This window comes from Cupressus sempervirens, chromosome 6, assembly GCF_028749045.1.
Source record: "Cupressus sempervirens isolate cs-2001-9-10 chromosome 6, ASM2874904v1, whole genome shotgun sequence".
Taxonomy (NCBI): Eukaryota; Viridiplantae; Streptophyta; class Pinopsida; order Cupressales; family Cupressaceae; genus Cupressus; species Cupressus sempervirens.
In genome coordinates this window covers 26,036,630-26,057,507 of record NC_143123.1, presented here as the reverse complement: position 1 = coordinate 26,057,507, position 20,878 = coordinate 26,036,630, and the positions used below count along the sequence as shown (strand labels likewise).

At 33.2% G+C, this 20,878-nt stretch overlaps 1 protein-coding gene across 2 annotated transcripts in view; it reads left to right on the top strand.

The window, feature by feature from the left end:
* Window positions 1-13,622: 13,622 nt before the first annotated feature.
* Window positions 13,623-20,878, top strand: part of LOC149550901 (uncharacterized) — a 103,285-nt gene continuing 96,029 nt past the window's right edge. The window contains exons 1-2 of one of the 2 annotated variants that reach the window (XR_016352633.1): window positions 13,623-13,891; window positions 20,298-20,336. Coding sequence is in view for 1 of the 2 variants with exons in the window: in XM_089786474.1 (XP_089642600.1) it covers window positions 13,757-13,891; window positions 20,298-20,336 (174 nt within the window). In the remaining variant the exon portion in view is untranslated. The remainder of the gene's footprint in view (window positions 13,892-20,297; window positions 20,337-20,878) is intronic. The other variant, XM_089786474.1, reaches the window with a different exon arrangement.

The following is a 20,878-nucleotide window of genomic DNA, read 5'->3' as shown; positions in this document are numbered from 1 at the left end:
CTGGGGTGGGGATGATACCCACAAAACTTCAATACTGCAGTATAAAGTTGGTCAGTTAAGGCTTACAATGATCACTTCTGATGATCTACCCTATTAGGAGCAAGTAGGATTGCTAGATCCACATTGTTAAAGGATTTACAAATATACAATGAAGTATGCACTCTGTTAGGATATTTACAAAAGACTGTTAAGTCTACCTTGTTAAAGGATTTAACAAACTGATTCACCTGTTAGGATGAAGCAGTGGATCTGATTACAACTGATTGCTGGTACGATCCTTTGCGCTTTGATCACCTAATGTGATGAATATATCCTTTCTGCATCAATGTTGACCTTGTTGTATTCCTCTGTTGTGCTAGTGATTCACTTTCCTTCTTCTCAAATTATTGCTACACATCATAATCAACTACTCTTAACATCTCATCATTTCACATGATATATACCAATCCAATATTTACACTGGCAAGGTCGGCCAAATATAAGTGATTAAGTATTACTAAGTCGGCCAGGTGGTAGAAAACTCGGGTTCCATAAACTGACTTGGTGACCTTCTGATACTCAGCATCCACTACAATACACTGCATCGTCATGCACTCGGTAAGAGTAGAGGCACGGTCCATACTAATCATTCTAAGTAGCTTGGAACTCGGTAACCATTGGTGACTCGGTGAATATTGTGTCACTTGGTAAAAACTTAATCCATTAATAACCTTCTTTACTTGGTAAATATTGATTCCTTCATTTACCTTAATTATTTGGTAGTCACTGATTCCTTCATTTACTTTGGTCACTCGGTAAACACTAAGTTCTTTGTTTACCTTGATCACTTGGTAAACACTAAGTTCTTTGTTTACCTTGATCACTCGATTAACACTAAGTTCTTTGTTTACGTTGATGACTCGGTAAACACTAAGTTCTTTTGATGACTCGGTGAGCACTGACTGCTTGGGGAACACTGTTCTGCTCAGTAACCACTAACTACTTGGAGAACACTGTTATGCTCAGTAACCACTATGAACTTGGTAAATACTGTTGAACTGCCCATTTGCTCAATTTCCAAAAGAATGCTCGGTATCAACTGTTTAGCTATGGAGTTTATAAGGTAACCACTGAATGCTTGGTGTGAATTGTAGACTAGGTGATGAGCTCGATAAGTATTCAGAATCGAATAAGTGTTGTCACTAATGACAAATATATCATAATTCCAACATGGAGGGCAACTCATAAGTTGTTTATAGTCCATAGTGACCTATTCGGCCCCATGGAGAATAACTCCATCCAAGGTTCACGGTATGCCCTTACTTTTGTTGATAATTTTTCAAGAAGAACTTGGATCTATTTTTTGCATAGAAAGGACCAAGTTCTTGATACTTTTATTGAATTTTAGTGCCATATCCCCGTTTTAAGATAGAATTTTAATAATAATTAGATAATATATTATTATTAAATAAATAATTATAATAAAGTTATATTAAAACTAATACTAAAATAAAAAATAGGAAATTATTATTATTTAATCTATGTTATCAAAGAAATAATATTTAGTATGATATTTTAAATAATTAAAAAATAATAAAATAGCAATGAATAATTAAAGAAATAAAATAAAATACAAAAGACAATATTGTAGAAAGTATGTTAACTTTCTAAATAGAATTTAATAATAAATAATAATAAACCCAAATAAGCAAGTAAATAAATAATATAACATAAAATAGTATAAATTGACTAAATCTAATAAAAAGTCAAGAGATATTTAACAAATAGACATGATTCCTTAAAATTAAGATACAAAAGGGAGGAGAGTTTATTTTAGAGAGAGGGAAAAAAAAAAAAGAGGGAAAGATAAGAGTTCTAAAAGGAAAAATGGAAGAGGAAAGTAATATGATGATAACAAGGAAGTGACTTTCTGAAAAGGTATCGAAGATATTGAAAGGATGTGAACCTTCGAAAGGATCATAATTATGAATAGTTGTGACTCTTCAAAAATGTTGTAATTATAAAGTATTTGGAACTTTTCAAAGAATTTTAGTTATGAAGTGTTGTGACTTTTCGAAAGGATTATAACAATGAAGTGTTGTGACTTTTCACAGGATTTGTATTCTGAAAGGTTGTCTCTTACAAAAAAAGAAACAAAAAAGTATATTTTATATTTTCCTTACAATTAGAAAAGGAAGAATTTTAGAAAGTAAACATAGATTTGAGATAATCTAGCAGGAATAACTCATTGAAGGGTCGACTAATGATAGAGCCGCATGGACTAAGCAAAGAGGAAGGTAATAAAGGTATGTTTATGGACTATATTTTTTAATTATGAATAAATGAATTTATTTATATTAATAAATCATACGTGTGGATAATTTATGCATAAACATATGTATATGTAAAGTTGGAATTTGAAATGGATAACACACTTGACTTAATGGTTAAAGGTTTAAAATCAAGGGAGTTCCTTTTAAGGGAATAGAGCGATCTTAATATGGTTAATGACTTAAGATCAAGAGAGTCCCTTTGGGAAGAGAGTGATCTTAATATGGTTATAAAGCCAGAATATTCTATAGATGTTAACATATGCATATATGTCAAGGGCTTTGGATAGAGAATATATCTTCTAGGAAGGACCTTAAAGGGAGCACTTCATAGAAGACAAGGAAGTAACTGGGGATCAAAGGATCCTCAAGAGGGTTATTGATCCGAATGTGGAGATGTCTTTAAGGTTGGGTTAGGATAGAGGGTAGAATAGTGAAATATATTTTGTTATTGTATAAATTCTAACATTGGTTTTGTAGGTATTATTGTCCTTACTAGTGGGGACGATACATTCATTTATATGTTGAAAGGAAATATGGTTTTAAACTTAAGATTCTTAGAACTAATAATGGGAAGGAATATGTGAATAATGCTTTTCATTCTTATTTGAAATCATATGGAATTAAACACGAGCTTACTATTCCTTATACACTACAACAAAATGGTGTGGCAGAAAGAAAACATAGAACCATTGTTGAAATGGCTAGATGTACGTTACATGCTAAGCATATGCATTATAATTTTTTGGCTGAACCTATGGCATTTGCCACTTATCTTATTAATAGGACTCCTACCAAAGGTCTCAAGGACATAACTTCCAAAGAAGCTTTGTCTAGTAGGAAGCCTGATTTACATCACTTGAGGATTTTTGGATCTATTACTTATGCTCATACTCCTAAAAAAAGGCATAAACTAGATGCTAAGTCTTCTTCTTACATCTTTTTTGGGTATGATGAAAATACTAAGGGTTATAGAGTTTATGATTTTACCACTAATAAAGTGCAAGTTGCAAGGGATGTTTGTATTGCATAAAATAGAGTTCATGATTGCTCTAATGTGCAAGATGAGAAATTTAGTAGCACTAAACTACTACTAGTGGAGGACCAACCTCTTTCTCTAAACCCTACTCCTCCTAACCCTCCTCCTCAAGCACCATCTTTTATTCCTCCTATTCTTGCCAATGTTGATAATGTTGATACTAATGATGCATTTATAAATCATTACTCCTCTTCTAGTGATGACTCTATTACTACTAAGAGAAAACCTAAATGGGTTCGAGGCTTACTTAATGAAAGTGATGATTATATTACTATATTTGGCTAAATTAAACCTATGATAATTAATTATTGCAATTATTCTTTAATGACATCAATTATGAATTCTAATAATCCTAAGTCTTTTGAACAAGCTAACTCTCAACCCTACTAGCAAGATGAATATGATTCTTTAATTACAAATCAAACTTGGGATTTAGTTACTTTACCCCATGGTAATAATTTAGTATACAAAACCAAGTTAAATGTCAATATTAAAATTAGTACATTTAAAAATAAATTAGTTGCTAGAGGCTTTTCCCAAATTGAAGGATTAGATTATAATGGAACTTTTCCCCCCGTTGCTAAAATGTCTACTATCAAACTTGTTCTTGCTTTGGCTTCTAAAATAAATTGTCATATTCATCAAATGGATGTTAAAAGTGATTTCTTAAATGATGATTTACATAAAGAGATCTATATGGCTCAACTCCCCAATTTTGTTAAAAAAGGTAGTGAAATTATGGTTTGCAAATTGAAAAAATATATTTATGGTCTCAAACAATCACCTAGGGAATGATACTCTAAGATAAATTCTTTATTTATTTCTAAAGGGTTTTTCTAAGAGAAAAAATCATCCTAACTTATACATCAAGCATACTCAATATGATATTATCATTGTTATTCTTTATGTGGATGATTTGATTCTTACTTTAAGTTCAAATGCTTTAATTTATGATATTAAGTTTCAACTTAATCAACAATTTCAAATGTCTGATTTAAGAATTTTACACTACTTCTTAGGCATGCAAATTTGGCAAATTCCTAAGAGTATTTTTATTTCTCAAAGCATGTATGCTTGTGATCTTTTGGAAAAATTTAAGATGAATGATTTTAACCATGTTTCAATTCCATGTGAATTAGGAACTAAGTTAGTGGCTGATATGAATACCCCTTTTTTTGATGAAACTTTGTATAGGCAACTAGTAGGAATTTTGAATTATTTAACTCTTACTAGACTTGATATTGCTTATAGTGTTGGTTTAGTTTCTAGGTTCATGTCTAAAACTCAACAAACACACTTCAAAGTTGCTAAAAGAATATTAAGGTATATCAAAGGAAAAATTAATATGGAATTATTTTATGATGAAAATTCTAATTTTACTTTACAAGGCTATACTGATTTTGATCTAGATGGAGATCCTAATGATGGAAAATCTACTTGTGGGTATTGTTTCTTTGTTGGTTCAAGTGTAATTTGTTGGAAAAGTAAAAAATAACATTTTATTTCTCTTTGCTCAATTGAAGTTGAATACAAAGGTTTTACTAATGCATCTAAGGAGGCTTTATGGCTTAAAAGGATTCTTGAAGATTTTGGTCTACCTCAACAAGCACCTACTCCATTATATTGTGACAATCAACAATCAACAATTTCAAATGATCGATTTAGGAATTTTACACTACTTTTTAGGCATGCAAATTTGGAAAACTCCTAAAGTATTTTTCTTTCTCAAAGTTTAATTTATGATATTAAGTTTCAACTTAAACAACAATTTCAAATGACCAATTTAGGAATTTTACAATACTTCTTAGGCATGCAAATTTGGCAAACTTCTAAGGGTATTTTTCTTTCTCAAAGCAAATATGCTTGTGATCTTTTGAAAAAAATTGAGATGAATGATTCTAACCATGTTTCAATTCCATGTGAATCAGGAACTAAGTTAATGGCTGATATGAATACTCCTTTTGTTGATAAAACTTTGTATAGGCAACTAGTAGGAAGTTTGAATTATTTAACTCTTACTAGACCTGATATTGTTTGTAGTGTTGGTTTATTTTATAGGTTCATGTCTAAACCTCAATAAACACACTTCAAAGTTGCTAAAAGAATATTAAGGTATATCAAAGGAAAAATTAATATGGGATTATTTTATGATGAAAATTCTGATTTTACTTTACAAGGCTATAATGATTCTGATCTAGGTGGAGACCCCAATGATGGAAAATCTACTTGTGGGTATTGTTTTTTTGTTGGTTCAGGTGTAATTTGTTGGAAAAGTAAAAAAGAACATTTTATTTCCCTTTTCTCAACTAAAGCTGGATACAAAGGTTGTACTAATGCATCTAAGGAAGCTTTATGACTTAGAAGAATTCTTGAAGATTTTGGTCTAGCTCAACAAGAACCTACTCTATTATATTGTAAAAATCAAAGCATTTGCCTTAGCCAAAAGTTCAACTTTTGATGCAAGTACAAAACATATTTCTCTCCAACATCACTTCGTTAGAGAACAAGTTGAAGACAAGCAAGTGACACTTCTTTATTGCAAGGGTGAAGATCAAGTGGTTGATATCTTGGCAAAGCCACTCTCTAGAGAGAGATTTAAATTTCATTGTAAAAATTTACATATACAACCCCTTGATGTAAACTCCCCAAATAAAGATTAAGGGGGTGGGGGTGTTAGAAATATCAATCTTTCCTTGTATGTATTTAATTTGGGATATTCCAAGGATCCCTACATATAGTTTATACTCTTGTACACATGTGAAGGACATGTCATTTACTTGTCCTCTAGACCACATGTAAGGACAACTCATTTTATAATTCCTTTTATATAGGAAATTTGTTTATCCTCCTTAAGAGAATCTTGACACTTTGCACACACTTATTATGAATGTGGCATTCATAGAAGTTGGAGTTACAAATGTGACTCCTTTTTCATCTCTATAAAAGATATGCTTCCTTCTCATTCTTCTCTACACATCACATTAATATTATTCTAATGAGCTATTTTTACTCCACCATTCTCTCTCTCTCTAGGCTTTTTCCTTCATTCATAATATTCACAAGGGTGTTTCTTTGCTTTCCCCTTTCAAATTCTTTGTCTCCTTTGTTGCTCTACATTGGTGTATGCTCTTGGAACTTGGTTATATCATGGTAACATTATTTATCACTTGACTCACTTAAATTGATTTCGTTTCCTTTCTCGATTTTATCTTTTCTTACATTAATGACCAAGACAATGAATATGAAATGATGGTATACTTTTCAAATATTCTATTTGTGGATTTGAATCCTAACAATATTTTCAAGATGATCTCCTATAATCACTTCTAAAAGTATCACAAATCACCATAATAAAATGCTAAGTGATATCCCTTCTTAGAAAGAGATCAAAGATGTTACCTTTTCATTTGAAGGGGAAAAGTCACCTGAAGCTGATGGTTTCCCTATGCTATTTTTCCATAAATTTTGGCACATTATCTCTAATGATGTTACCAATGCGATGAAAGAATTCTTTGGTTCTCAAACTTTACTCAAGAAAATCAATTCGACTTTTATGGCCCTTATTCCAAAAAAAGTGGGAGTTGATTCTATGGATGGGTTCAAACTAATAAGACTTTGCAACTCACTTTATAAAATCATTTCTAAGGTCCTTGCTTCAAGACTTTTATTGGTTCTCTTGAGTATTACTTCCGATCAATAGCATGGATTTGGATCAAGAAGATAAATCCTTGATTCTATAACCACAATTTATGAAAATATCAATTCTCTAGAAGTATAGAAGAAAGAGGGTTTCACTATGAAATTACCTCTCTTTAAAGCATATGATAGAGTTGACTGGTCCTTTTTAAGAACTTTTTCAAAAGCTTTTGGTTTTGATAAAAGATTTGTCAATTTGGTTCTTCAACTTATTTCCTCTTCTACTATGGGACTTCTTAAAAACATTTCAAACCCTCTAGGGGGCTTAGATAGGGAGATCCTATATCTCATATTCTATTTGTGATCATGACATAATCTTTAGGTAGATTTATTGGAAAATTTGTTCAAGAAGGTAAAATCAAGGGGGTTCAACCTTCTTCTGGTTTCCAAATATCTTCTCATGAGAAATTTGTGAATGACACAGTGTTAATTGGGTGTTCTACTATTCATGAAGAAATAATTTTTAAGAAATTTTTAACTATGTATAAAATTGCAACTATAGGACAACTTATCAGCTGGACTAAAAGTTCAATCTTCTTCCTCAATACCCCCTGTTGAAAGAAAAATGAGAGTATCAAAGATTCTTGAGTGCAAGATTGATTCCTTCGCGTCCACCTATCTTGGGCTTCCCTTGGTTCCTAAATTATTAGATTCCTTCTAGAATGAGTTAATTGATATATTCGACTTCAAACTCACTAGATGAAAATGAGCTCTTCTCAGTCAAATTGGAAAGATTCAACTTCTCAAGTCCATCCTTCAGAATATGTTTGACTATACTCTCATTTTATTTTCAATTCTCTTAAAGTATGTAAATTTAATTTAGAAAATCCAAAGATCTTTTCTTTGGTTGAGTGTGGAGGTAAAGTGTCATTTTCCACTAGTTCAATGAGAAAATCTTTGTATGCCTAAATGTAAAGGAGGCATGGGGATTAGATTGATCAAATTTATCAATAAGGCCCTCTTGATAAAAAAATTTGGAGGATTTATGACGAGGAAAAGGAATGAAATGTCATTCTCAAGAAGAAATACTTCTTTAATAATTTGAACCTTGAATCCCTCCTTGCATGTGATTACACCATAAATGGATCCCAAATTTGGAACAACATTCAAAAGTCCAAGACTACAACTAGTATTGGTTGTAAGTGTATCCTTGGGGATGGCATGAATATTAAATTATGGAAAGATTTTTGGTTATTGGAAAAACATTTAATGGAGTATACTAACTTATCACAACACATGGATAGATGTATTGATCTCATTGGCTAAGATATTAGGTGTTACTAGAGCAATAATGAAAGGTTAAAATGAATTTGATTAATCAAAAGTTGGTTCCTATAGACCTTAATCTCAACTCTTGGTTCATCAGTTCAAGAATCAAAGATAAAATCACTTGGAAACTAATGGTAGGTTTATGGTTTCCTCACTTTTCTCATAGGTTTTCAAATATAACGTGAAGTTGTTTTGGGCAAAGAGTTGGATAAAAAATCTAATTCATAAAATCAATATGTTCTATTGGTTTTTTTACAAACAAAATCCTAACTACTGATCTAATCTTATCAAAAAAGGTTTTGTTCTCCTTAACAACTGCTAGTTGTATAAAAATAATAATAAAATGTTGTCCAACTTTAGTTGGGATGTGACTACTCTCAAGAGGTATGGTTAATTCTTTTCATAAGGTTGAATTTAAAGTGGGTAATACCTAATTCTAATGAAGAATTTTTTGAAAAGTGGAGAAGTTTGATTTGACATATGGGGGTCAAGATTATGTGGAATATAATTGCTCCACACACCATATGGAGTGTCTAAAAAGAATAAAATAATCAGATTTTTTGAAAAAAGAGTAGACATCCTAAAGTGGTTAGAGAAAGGATCTTCATGAACATTAATGAAAGTATACAATTGTCTTTCATTTAATTCCAATATCCATTAAAAGATAAAATTGAAAAATTGAAAAAATGGGATATCACTAAAATCAAGAAAGATTGTAATTAGAAAAGAGAGAACTTGGTTTAGAAATCCCCTCCAAGGAGCTAGGTCAAAGCTAACTTCGATGGAGCTGCAAAGGGTAATCTAGGAAGAGATGGATGTGGTTGTGATGTAGCGCAAGGCAAGAGAATCCCCAAAGGAGATATCACAACCCCCAAAAAATAACCACATAGTGGAAGAATAACAATAGCTTAGAGATTTTGACCAATTGCAACACATGTTCTCATAATACAATCAATAGATTTACATCCAACATGCTTGATTGTAAGGCCTTCCAAGTTATGGCCAAATACAAAGCAATTACAAAATAGTTCTACAAGACCTCACAAGATCCAACCTCCTAGCTAGTTCAAACTTAAATCTGGTAGAGAACCCCAAGAAGAATCTAAACTTGTTCTCGCAAGCCACCAAGCTAGACTTAGCTACTAGCTCTACCAAAATTTGCTCTTCTCAGCTACTCCCTCTTCTCCATATTGAATGAATGAATTAAGACATCACAAGACCATCTACTTATACTAAACCAATCCACTGGTCAACCTAACAAGTTACATTAAATACACCCTCAAACCACAAGTCAACCTGATAGACTAAATTAAATAACACTTCTACGGACAAGCCCCAGGTTTACAATACATAACTCATATGACAACATAAGAGTATGTTCCCTTAGACATAGGTCTACCTAACATCCAAAATCCAAATCCTAGAGTGCATAAGACAACTTTCTCAGATCAAAGACCGTGAAAAAAACTCCAAAGTCTGTTAGTAAGTCAAGAACACACTACCATTAGCCACCAAATGACTCTAACTTCAACAAGATCACTCCAATCATTATGTGCACTTAAGATAAGGTTCCCTAATGTGCCTTGAACACATCCCCAATTTCGTAAACCATAAGTCCAAAAATATGAGTTCGATGTCCCTACATATAGGATTGTTGACTACCCCAGGATGCTCCTACATCAGGTGGGATTGTGAGAAATAAAGGAAGAAATAGTATATGTGTGGTTCTAGTTCCTTTGGGTATTCAAACTTTCCACATTGCAAAAGCCATAGTCACTCTTCACACTATTCAAATAGCTAAAATGATGGGTTGAAAAAATGTTTGGATGGTTGGAGACTCAAAAAATGTGGTCAAGTGTATTAAAGGTGAAAATCAAGCTTCGCAAGCTATCAAACACATAATTGAAAAAATAAAAGTCTTAGCTCAAAGTTTAGTAATTTCCATATAACCCATGACTTTAAGGAAACAAACTTTTTTGTGAATAATGTGGCCAACATAGGAACTGTAAGTGATGAAATTGTTAATTGACAAGGTACTACTAACATGAGTGATGATTTAATCAATACTATTAATCAAAAAAAGATCAACTTCGGAGCAGGTTTCATTACTAGTATTGATGGAAATGAAATATAAGGGTAACTTGATGATTTTGAGTACACATGTGATCGAAATATATCTACTCATGAATGTGGTAATTATTTCCCATGCTTTATGGGTTCATATCTCTATGAAATTGCACATTATTTCTTCAAAATTTGCAAGCAATAAACTTTCTGTAAAAATGGGTGGAGACCTAAATTATGTTGAGCCAAGCACTTGTGAGGGGTAAAGTAAGAAGAAAATGTGGAAAACCCTGGAGAAGGATGACATAACAACTTACCTTGAGAAGTTGAATGGTTCCGACTAGGAAATCACACGAGCCTTTATTTATAGTTGGAGTAATGGGAAAGTGATTTTGCATAACAAAAAAGTTGAGTTAACTGTGGACTTGATCTCGAAAGTCATTGGCATTCCAAACATTGGTAAGAAGTTTTTCAAATATGTTAAATTTTCTAAGGAAGAGGTTATAAAATTCCCTAAGGGTCCGTTTGGTTCATGGGAGATGACAGGAATTGGCTTTTTCAAAATCCGGATTTGAATTTTTTTGTGTTTGTTTCAAAATTGAGAAAATGGAATTAGCATATCGGACTTCCAATTTTGCCTCAAAACCAAGTTTTCCAACTTCCTAGTAGCAAGTAGGAATTAAAATCAAAACTTGGTTATGTTTTTAAGGAGTGTAAAACAATAGATTGGACTACTTTTTGAAATTTGCCTTCAACTCCAAGCTTAGACATAAAAATGTGTCTTCACATTCATCTTTCGAGTGAAATAAATGGTTCAAGTAAAATTTCAAAAATCGGAATGAAGATTTGCAAAACCAAGGTTCGTAGAAATCCCAATTTTTTAAATTCCATGAATCAAATGGACCCTAAGAGAAAGAAAGAAAGTTTGAAATTGGTTTAAAAGAGAGTAAGTCGTTATGAGATGAATCAAATTAAGTCTAAGGGGAGGAAGGTTATGAAAGCTATTATGAAGTACATCACTGTAGCTCCTAGAGTAGATTCAACAGAGCTCACAACTTTCTTTTTGTGGTTCTAAATCATTTTAGGTACAATACGAAAAAATCTATTCCTTTCTATCTACATAGCTCTTTGGTTAACATCCTTAGTAAGCGTTGCAAGGATCCTCCAAGCATGTTTTACACAAGGGTTTGATGAAGCTTATTTTTTATTATTGTGAAACACATAAATTGGGGAAGATCTTGAGTCCAAAAGACCAAAAGAAAGAGACTAATGTGTCCCAAAAGAATAGAAAGTGAGATCAAAGACCTCTGGATGACATTGAAGAGGAAGAATGTGACTTAGAGGAGAAAGATGTTTCTTTAGATGACTCTTCATCAAATTCTAAAGAGGAAAGCTAGAAAAATAAGAAAATAGACAAAAAGAAGGCTAAGGATTCTGATACTGAGGATTACATGGAGAGTAATAACTCTAATGACAATGATAACTCCGAGGACTCTGAAAAGGAGGAGGAAGTAGATGAAGAGGGGGATGTTGATGAAGATGAGGAAGCCAAAAATGATGAAGAAGAAAAAAAAAATCTAGAGGTAGAAATTAATGTGGAGGAAAATCAAAAAGAAATGATAGTCTCTATTTTGCACAAAATTTGGGAAAAGAGGGATAATGTGAGGACTGGGGAAAATGAGGAGAGGGTGAATGATGATAGGGTTTCAAACTAGCATACCATTGGTGGTGATAATATTAATTCGTTAAAGGAAAGATAAATCTTTGTTCATTCCCACTTTGGGTTGAAGGAGGATTGTGCCTTTTCTCCCAATGCTAAAGTATATTATAATGGTAGGAATGATTCTTCTTTCAACATGGACTCAAGGATTTCAAAGACAACACGGACAACACAATGTGAATTCTCTAGATTGCGAAGGTAAGACACACATATTCCTTTAGGATTGAAAAGTGGATGATGGAGGAGATAAAAAAGCTCAACAATGGTCTGCGAGAGATTCATGTGAAAATGGAAAATTACCAAAAGGGTACCAACATCAAGGATTGTGATACTGTTGCTGAAAATAAACATTACTCTATTTTTGAGATCCGTATGCAACAGATGAATGATTAAATGGAAAAGAATGAAGCAATCTTGAGAACCATCCTCCTTCACAATCATGAAGGGATTAGAGCTTCTACTATTAATCTCAAAGGTTTGCATGCCCTATTGGAAAACCAGAAGGAAAAAGTGGTGATAAATGTGGATAATGAAGCAAGCACCTCTTATGGCCTTAGTGTTGGTCCTAGTAATAGAAGTAGATGAAGTTTGAGGAAGATAAACAAGATTGAGGCTAAGGAGAAGCCAAAGGAGCAAATTGATCTCACTGAATCTTTTCAAAGGCTCAAGAACTTAGCAAAGTAGATTGAAATCCTTCTGATGCAGTTGATTTAGCTCGGTTTCTAATTGTTTGGTTTTGACTTGTGCTGGTCTATGTTAGTTTTTGTTATGGTTGTTAGTGTTGTGTTTCAACAAATTTGGTTGTCTGGTCTTTTGGTTATGTTACCTGTCCTTTGGGTAGCTATTGTATCAACAGTAATGGTAAAAATCTATCTTTTAAGAGATTGTAAAGGGTTTTGAGACACCTTCATAACTTGTTTTCGCCATCAATCGTAAACACTCATGCCAACATCGATATCACGTGAATGTGTTTGCCATCTAAACTTTAATCATTCTTACTATTCTCAATTGCTTATAAGAAATAGACCATTCTTATTATTACAATTTTATTTATTTAAGTAATATTTTATAAATTTTGTTAAATAGTAAACTTAAATTCTATTATAAAATCACGAACTCCAAATTGTTGTTGATAAAACATTTTGATAATAACATTATGCAAGTGCCTCTTCTTGTGTGTTTGTTTATTAAAATAGCATATTTGAAAAAACAATGGGAAAAAATCGTATACTATGATATCAACATACGACTGTTCGTATTATTCTTAAGAATACATCCTTCTCTACGTATTGTTCTTAAGAATACATCCTTCTCTACATATTGTTGAGAGGGTTCTCAATGGCATTGGGAACAACAATAAAATAATAAATAGGCAACGTCTATACAGCCACGAAAATGCACTTCCTTACGAAGGAGAGGACTTGGTCAATTTTTTAAAATGTTAGAAAAAGCAATGTAAAGGAAGTGCATTTTCGTGGCTGTATAGCCACGGGCTAGCAAATAGAGCCCTAAATTTTCCATTGCACACTATCAAATGAGATCATAAATTTCAAAAAAATTATCATCACCAATTATAAATGCGTCCGTAGTGTCCTCCTTTTTGTTTTTCCTTTTTTAATTAATCACGGGGCAGAATTTTTGTTTTTCTTCATCAGAGCGATGGAGGAGGAAATACTGCAAGAAATTGAGGCGGTGAAATCAGTTTATGGTCCAGATTGCAACGTTTTAGAGGAATTACCCCCTCACGTGAGAGTCAGTTTGAAGCCTCGAACTGCAGAAGATTTATCACAGCAGGTCAGTTGTGGAATCTATTTCTAAAAATTTCACTGAAATCAGAATGGCCAATGCCAATATTTTTAATTTTTACTGCAGACATGGTTTATCACATAATTTAGACATCCAAATTTTGGCGACCTTGTCAGAAAAGTCTAATTGGCACTATACCTTTCAATTTAAAACCCATCGGACAATATATGCTATACATTTTGCCTTTTCTCTAATTTCTAGCCTTTACCATGCATCCCAGGATTAGAAGCTGGGGTACCACAATCAAACTCCTATTACGTTTATTAGTCCAGCTCAATCCTTTATCAGGTAGCTTGAATTGAAATATATGGGACATCCATAGGGTTGAGGCCTTTTGCTGCTTTCTGGACTTCAATTTCTAATTTGGAATCATAGGGATGATCGAACCGTCCTCCTGTTGTTACCTGTATGTTCTAGAAAGACTTGCATTAATACCACCAGCTTTGGAACTTATGACATTCTCTAACATAGGCCTATCAATATGGTTATTCCAAGTATCGATCTTATAAGCTTGTGACTCAATCATTTGAGGATTGATAGGGAGTTCTTGTATTGGAACATCTTTTCCTGTTTTGGACTCTTTGCATTTGACAATTAAAGTCCGTTCCTTCTTGACTCCTTTAAGACACATATTTCGTTGGCAAGTAGTATTAGAAGCCGATAAAATTTCTTCTTCTGATAGAAGATACTTACCTTTAACTTGCATGGTAGAATAATTTGCAGTCTATTGTGCTTCTGTTTTCATTCTCTCTTGTTTTTCCAAACATATTTTCTTTGGTTTTTGTTGAATTCTTCTACTATCCTCGCCATTTATATGAATTTGTTCATTTATATCTATCATTTGTTTTACCAAATTGATAAGAGGTTCTATAGAAATTCTGTTTTGATTTCTTGCTATGAATCACGAGTTGATAAAATTACCACTGTAATGTTCGTAATTTTGTTTTGAGATTTTCATAACTATTTGATGAATTGCATCAATCCTCACACTTTTTAATAATCCATATCACAATCTGGGCAATGTGAGAGCATATGGTGATTGAATTCTTAGTTTGCAGATTCAAACCCTTGCACTTATTGATCACCTGGAGCTTGATGTGGGTAAGGTGAGCACATACAGGTGGTTGGGTCATTAATGTACTGCATGCAAAGCTGGAAATGAAATGGACTATTATGTGGTGGCTATGCCTTCCAAACTTACAGTATATTTAATTGAACATTAAAAGAAGACGACTTCAAGATAGATTACGAAGTCATGAATTGGGCACCTTGCTAGGTAGACCTATTTGACCTTAGAAGGTGAAAAGGTAGGTGAAAAGTTGCTCTTAGGTGGTCTTGGGGGATGTGAATTCATGGTTTTAGATTCTTATTTTAAGTACCATATGTAGTTTCATATATCGTGCTACTCTACAAGTAAATTATAAGAGGCATGGGGTAGTTGTTTTATATAAGTTTCTTTTGGAGTAAGGAGATGTAATATCCCCAATTGGAACTTTACTTCGTTTACCCTAAAATTCCCAAGTAGGGTTTGGATTGTGCTTCAGTACAACAATTTGTAACATTCCCTACTACAAGGTTGCCAATTTCCAAAGATTAACAAACATCACTATGCATTAAAATCAGATTAAATTAGGAAACAATCACTGATTTATTATGCATACTTAGGCCCTAATTCCTTAATTGATAACTTTAAGAAGGATGGGGATTTACTTGTCCTTAGGGCATGTGGACACTAATTTACAAGTATGATCCCTCAAGGCATTGGGAATGCATGTTCATACCCATCTTGGGACCTTTTCCCTCAAGGCATTGGAAATGCATGTCCTTAACCATCTTGGGACTTTCCTCCTACATTGCGAGGTTTTACTCAATCCCTCCTTGACAAAACCATCCCATCCCCTTATCAGTATTAGCAAGTGATTAAGGAAAGGCTATGTATATATTATTATCTCATGTATTACGAATATATATGTACGCATAAAATACAACATAACTGATATGTAATTCTGATTTCATTATTATTAACACACACACACACATTTGACCATCTAATGTCTCTTTATCCCTGGTAGGATTGAGATATAATAGTCCGTAATCAGTATAAACTAATGGACGATTGCCAGCAATATATATGATTCTCTTTTTGCCTCTTCCTTATGAAGAGCATCAAATATAGCTATTCCTCATTCCTTCCCATGATTGAATGAATGGTTAGGAATCCCTTCTTATACTGTTGATGTTTGATGGGTCACAACTCTTGGAATATCCTTTTACCGAAGAGTTGTGACCTGTCTAAAGTCATTATGCCACATAACAACATTGTTTTTAAGTATAATTCGTTTGACTTAACTGTTTTCACCACTAGGGAAGACTTAACAAATTTCTTAATCGATGCCTGATTAAAATTGTGCCTTTCCAAGTATCAAACAGTGGTTATATGATATTCTATACTTGATGTGGATATTTAATAATCATTACTTATTGTGCTTGCATCATAACGATTCACTAGATCATTGAAATTATGCGCTGTTCTTATTAATCGAGTCTCCAATTCTGTTCAACCTTTTTGTTGAATGTCTTCATTGGACTCGTGATGGATTCTATCCTGCGTTGTGAAACCCGACAGTGTTTGGTTAATTTGATTCACAGATCTGCACATCACTATGATAATCCTATAGCGGCATTTGTATTTCTTCGTCAGCAGATTGAATTCTTTCTCATGTTTGAAATTAAGAACAAGTGCAGTCTTCTGCCTTTATATCTTTGAGAGCCATCGTGTCTGAACATTCTTCTCTGTGTGGACTGGTGATTATATTTCGATTAGCCTTTAATATCGATCATGGATATAGACTTAGTCACTTTAGAAGCTCGCTTACTAGTATTCATATTCTGGCGTAGTAATCAAATGGGGGACATGACAGGAGATGCTACCAAAATTCTGCTAGAGCTGGAGGAGAAAGTGGAGACACCTTATTCAGATTTCTTATTATATCTTATTTAATGGTAATGTAGTGAGTGGTAGTGATTTGATGCTGGGTTTTTTCTTCAAAAGGTCTTGCCAAGATAAGTTTACTTTTGTGTGAATTGTGTACTCTATATGTGTTTGTTTCTACGCTCATTTTTGTTGATTTACAAATAAATTTAAGATCTGTGATGATTATAAGAATGCTAGCAAACAATATTTAACTCCCAAATCAAATTATTGATTCTTTTTTCTCAGTGGAGATATAAACAAAAATATATAGCAATCAAACTAGAAAAAAGAACTCTCTTAGCCCATTTAAAATGCAAACAAAACAAACCAGTTTCTCTGCCCAAGTAGAGCTCTTCATGAACCAAAAATTGACCCCTTAAAACGTTTTCTTAAGAAGGCTTCTGTGTGTTCCTTTGATGAAATGTCTTGATTAAATCACTATTGATAAGTAGGAGATTAAATCACTATTGTCTACAATGTTAATCCTTTTATTATTATTCTCTGTTAAAATAGTTTCAAACTGTCCCTTATTGTACTATGTCCTAATTTTTCTCTATATTTTTTGCTCAATGAACATTTATGCAGGTATATATGCAGCCCTTGTTTCGATCCTGGTGCTTCTCCAAACTTTATGATCAGATCCTAGGGTTGATCTTTTGTGTACCTTTTATTAATATAACAGTGAATTCTTTCAAACAGACAGTGCAAGCAAAACAGAAGAGCATTTAAAATCCTTTTTTCAAATGGGAATTTCTTTTTGAACCCATCTCAAGTGTTAGAAAAACTAAAGTGAAATAAAAGAGTTAGGTCAAGTGCAAAAACAAAAAACATCAATTCGTTCTCATTTAAAACCTAAAGAAAATTTCATATAGGTCTACAATTCATTGTCCACTGATACAGTGTGTTGAATAAGATTTGTTCAATCATCTATCACAATGTGAATGTGTTGTTGTTGAACAATCTTGAATCCATAAACACTTTTATATTCACTAAACAAAATGCTAAATGGCTTGGAAAATTAAATCAAATAAGAAACGGTGGACTGTTAGTGAATGCTAATTTGAAGAGCCCATTTGTCATTCTCTTTCTCCCATTTTTCGCCTCTGTCTTCTTCTCTTTTTCTTGTTGGTGAACACATTGAAATGGGGTTAGGGATCTTGTAGGGTGATGGGCTTTGGTGGGATTCCTTTTTATGCTGTTAATGTTTAAGATAAAATTCTTTAAAGTTTTTGGGCTTTATCAGGCCATCAGGAGAGGCCCTTCCATATTCAATATTATTGAGGGATGTCTTGTTTTCTTGATTCTTCACATTTTTTAATAAATCATTAGGAGAGTGACAAAGGGACACATTGGGCGCGTATAGGGATAAACATTGCCCTTCTATCCAAGATAAACATTGTCAAGTAGTGTGTTACTTACGTAGATATTTGCAACAAGTACAAGGACAGCTTATAGGTGAGCTACATGAAGGAACTTTTCGAGGAGGCAAGGTTACACAATACAACTAATTTTCTAATACAGATCCACAACAAAAGGAACAACTTGGAGAAAATTCAGCAGGCTGCTTAGCTGTCCTTTTGGTCCCTTAGACCAGTGGTCTCGTGGACATCATTAAAACCTTTCATTTCATTTCATTTCCAATGTTTGATGTCGTTTTCTGTAGTGGGGATGGCCTTGAGCATCCTTATCGAATGAAGATGTTCCTATGCATTGTAATTGCATAGACATGCCCTTGTATCATTGTCAAATGCAGATGCCAACTAGTTTTGGTCATTATAGGTGTGTCCCTGATATTGTTGCTTACGTCCCTTGGGTGTATTGGGGATTCTCCCAATGTACCTAAAAATGGGTGATGTCTTTTGAGACAGCCGCACTAAAACAAATTAGAGACCTTTGGTGCAATAAAAATGAAATTGGAGCTATAGGAGTGTGTGGTGGGATGTTTCATCCTTGTCCTTCTAGGCTTTGGTGGGAAATCAAGTAGGCCCTGACTACACTTCCTTGTACAACACATAAAAAATCAGGAGCACTCTAGTTTTAGATGCCCAATCTATATGAGATTTGGGGAACTATTATAGTTTTTATAAGCAAGATGTCCATCAATTGTACTGGGGATGAGGACTGTAGTATGCCAAAAAATAGATGTTGTCACCAAGGACATCCCCAGTTTGAAAAATTAGGGGTGCCCCAAGCAAAATATTTTCTCCTTGCTTCCCATCGTTGGGATTTTAAATGTCACTAAGATCTTTGGGGATGTGTGCCCTTGGAATTGTGTAAAAAGGATTTGCACGCTAAGTATGTCCTCTCTACTATGAGATTTAGAGAAATATTATTTTTGAACAAAGATTCAACAGGCTGTTTAGCCACCTTCCTTTAGTTATCTTGACCAAAGTTGCTTGGCCCTATTGCTTTTGGAGACTCACACTTTTCAATAAAAAACATCGGAGAGGACTTATACCCCCTTCTAGGATTGTCAATAATGATACCCCTTAGCTTAGTAATGTATGTCATGGATACATTAGAATTTGTGTTGGCTATATCATGCTGGTGGATGGTTATACAGACTAGAGAATGTGTCTTGTGGCAGTGCTGACCTACAACTTAATCTTCCCGTTTGACTTTCATTTTCTACTTGTTTCTCTTTATGGACTCCATCTTCATTTTCTCTTTATGGACTCCATCTTCATTGCTGTTTGTATTTGGAATTTAAAATGTGATTAGGCTTTAACTGCGTTGAGTTTCTAAGTCGGGTTTGCATTTTTTTAGTTGCTAATGACTTCAGCTCCAATAATTTGTGGTATTTTTCTTTTTTCTTTTGATTTATTTTTGAGTGTCATTGATCTACTTTAATCATTCTTGAATATAAATATAATTTCTTTCTCATGGCCTATAACAAAAAGAACTCAAATACCTTTTCAATATAAGAGTCTTGACAACAAAATCAACTCAAAAAATGTATTATGGAATCAATTACTTACAACCTATTAAATGCCTGGAGCAACAAGCACTGAAATATTGTGGAAAACAGAATAGCTTGTGAAAAAATAGGATTGCATACTTATATTTACATCTTATTTTTTCGATATCAATATATATGCTTGCAATTTCTTTTTCTAGCTTATTTGACTTTTGTAGAGATTTAAATATCATTAATTTAGATTTAGATTTAGAAGTCAGGGAAAAGAATTGGCATTTATCAATAATATATTGCTATATCCTACCAAAGAACTTGTATTGAGAATGAATCACTTGAATTCCTTTTACTTACAATCATATTTGGCTTATTTTCTATCATGTTCCTTAGGTGGAGATGTTTTAGTTGGTTCTTTGAAAGACTAAGAACTTGATTTAAACAAATAATTATGAGCTCTCTTTACATCCAACAATTCACTCTGTTGTTGTTTATTTGCTTTGACACAGTTTGTGGAAGCTATTCTTGTTATCAAGGCAAACTCACAGGTAAAATTTCTCATTATGTTCCTTTTTGGACTATGGAGGTGCACGCTACTATTTTGTTTTTCAGAGTATTCTTGGTTTGGTATCATATATTCTGTTTATTGAATTTTTTATCTCACTGGTTACTTTGAGCAAGATTATTCATTGCACTTCAATTGTCATAAATTTCTTCTTAGTTAGTGCGGAAAAGAACCCTTTTGCATATGGCTATTCTCACTGAAAATTTCTCCCTAGATGGTAAGGAGGAATACATTGAAAATTGGGTCAGAGATTCATAAACAGGATAGAAACGAATTAGCACTCAACAATGAGATATTTGTGCAAATGGTAGCTGTGATGCTTGGGACAAATGAGATATCTGAAATATGATGTGAAAAAGTATGGAGACATTACAAAGAAACATTTGTTTTGACTTAAGGATTAGGATAAGAGTAGGGACAATCATATAACTGTGGATAAAAAAGTCCCAATGAAAATAGTACAGTAATTATCAGAAGCATCTGTCCTGAGTTAAGGTTTAGGATGAGTTATCAGTAAATTTGCAA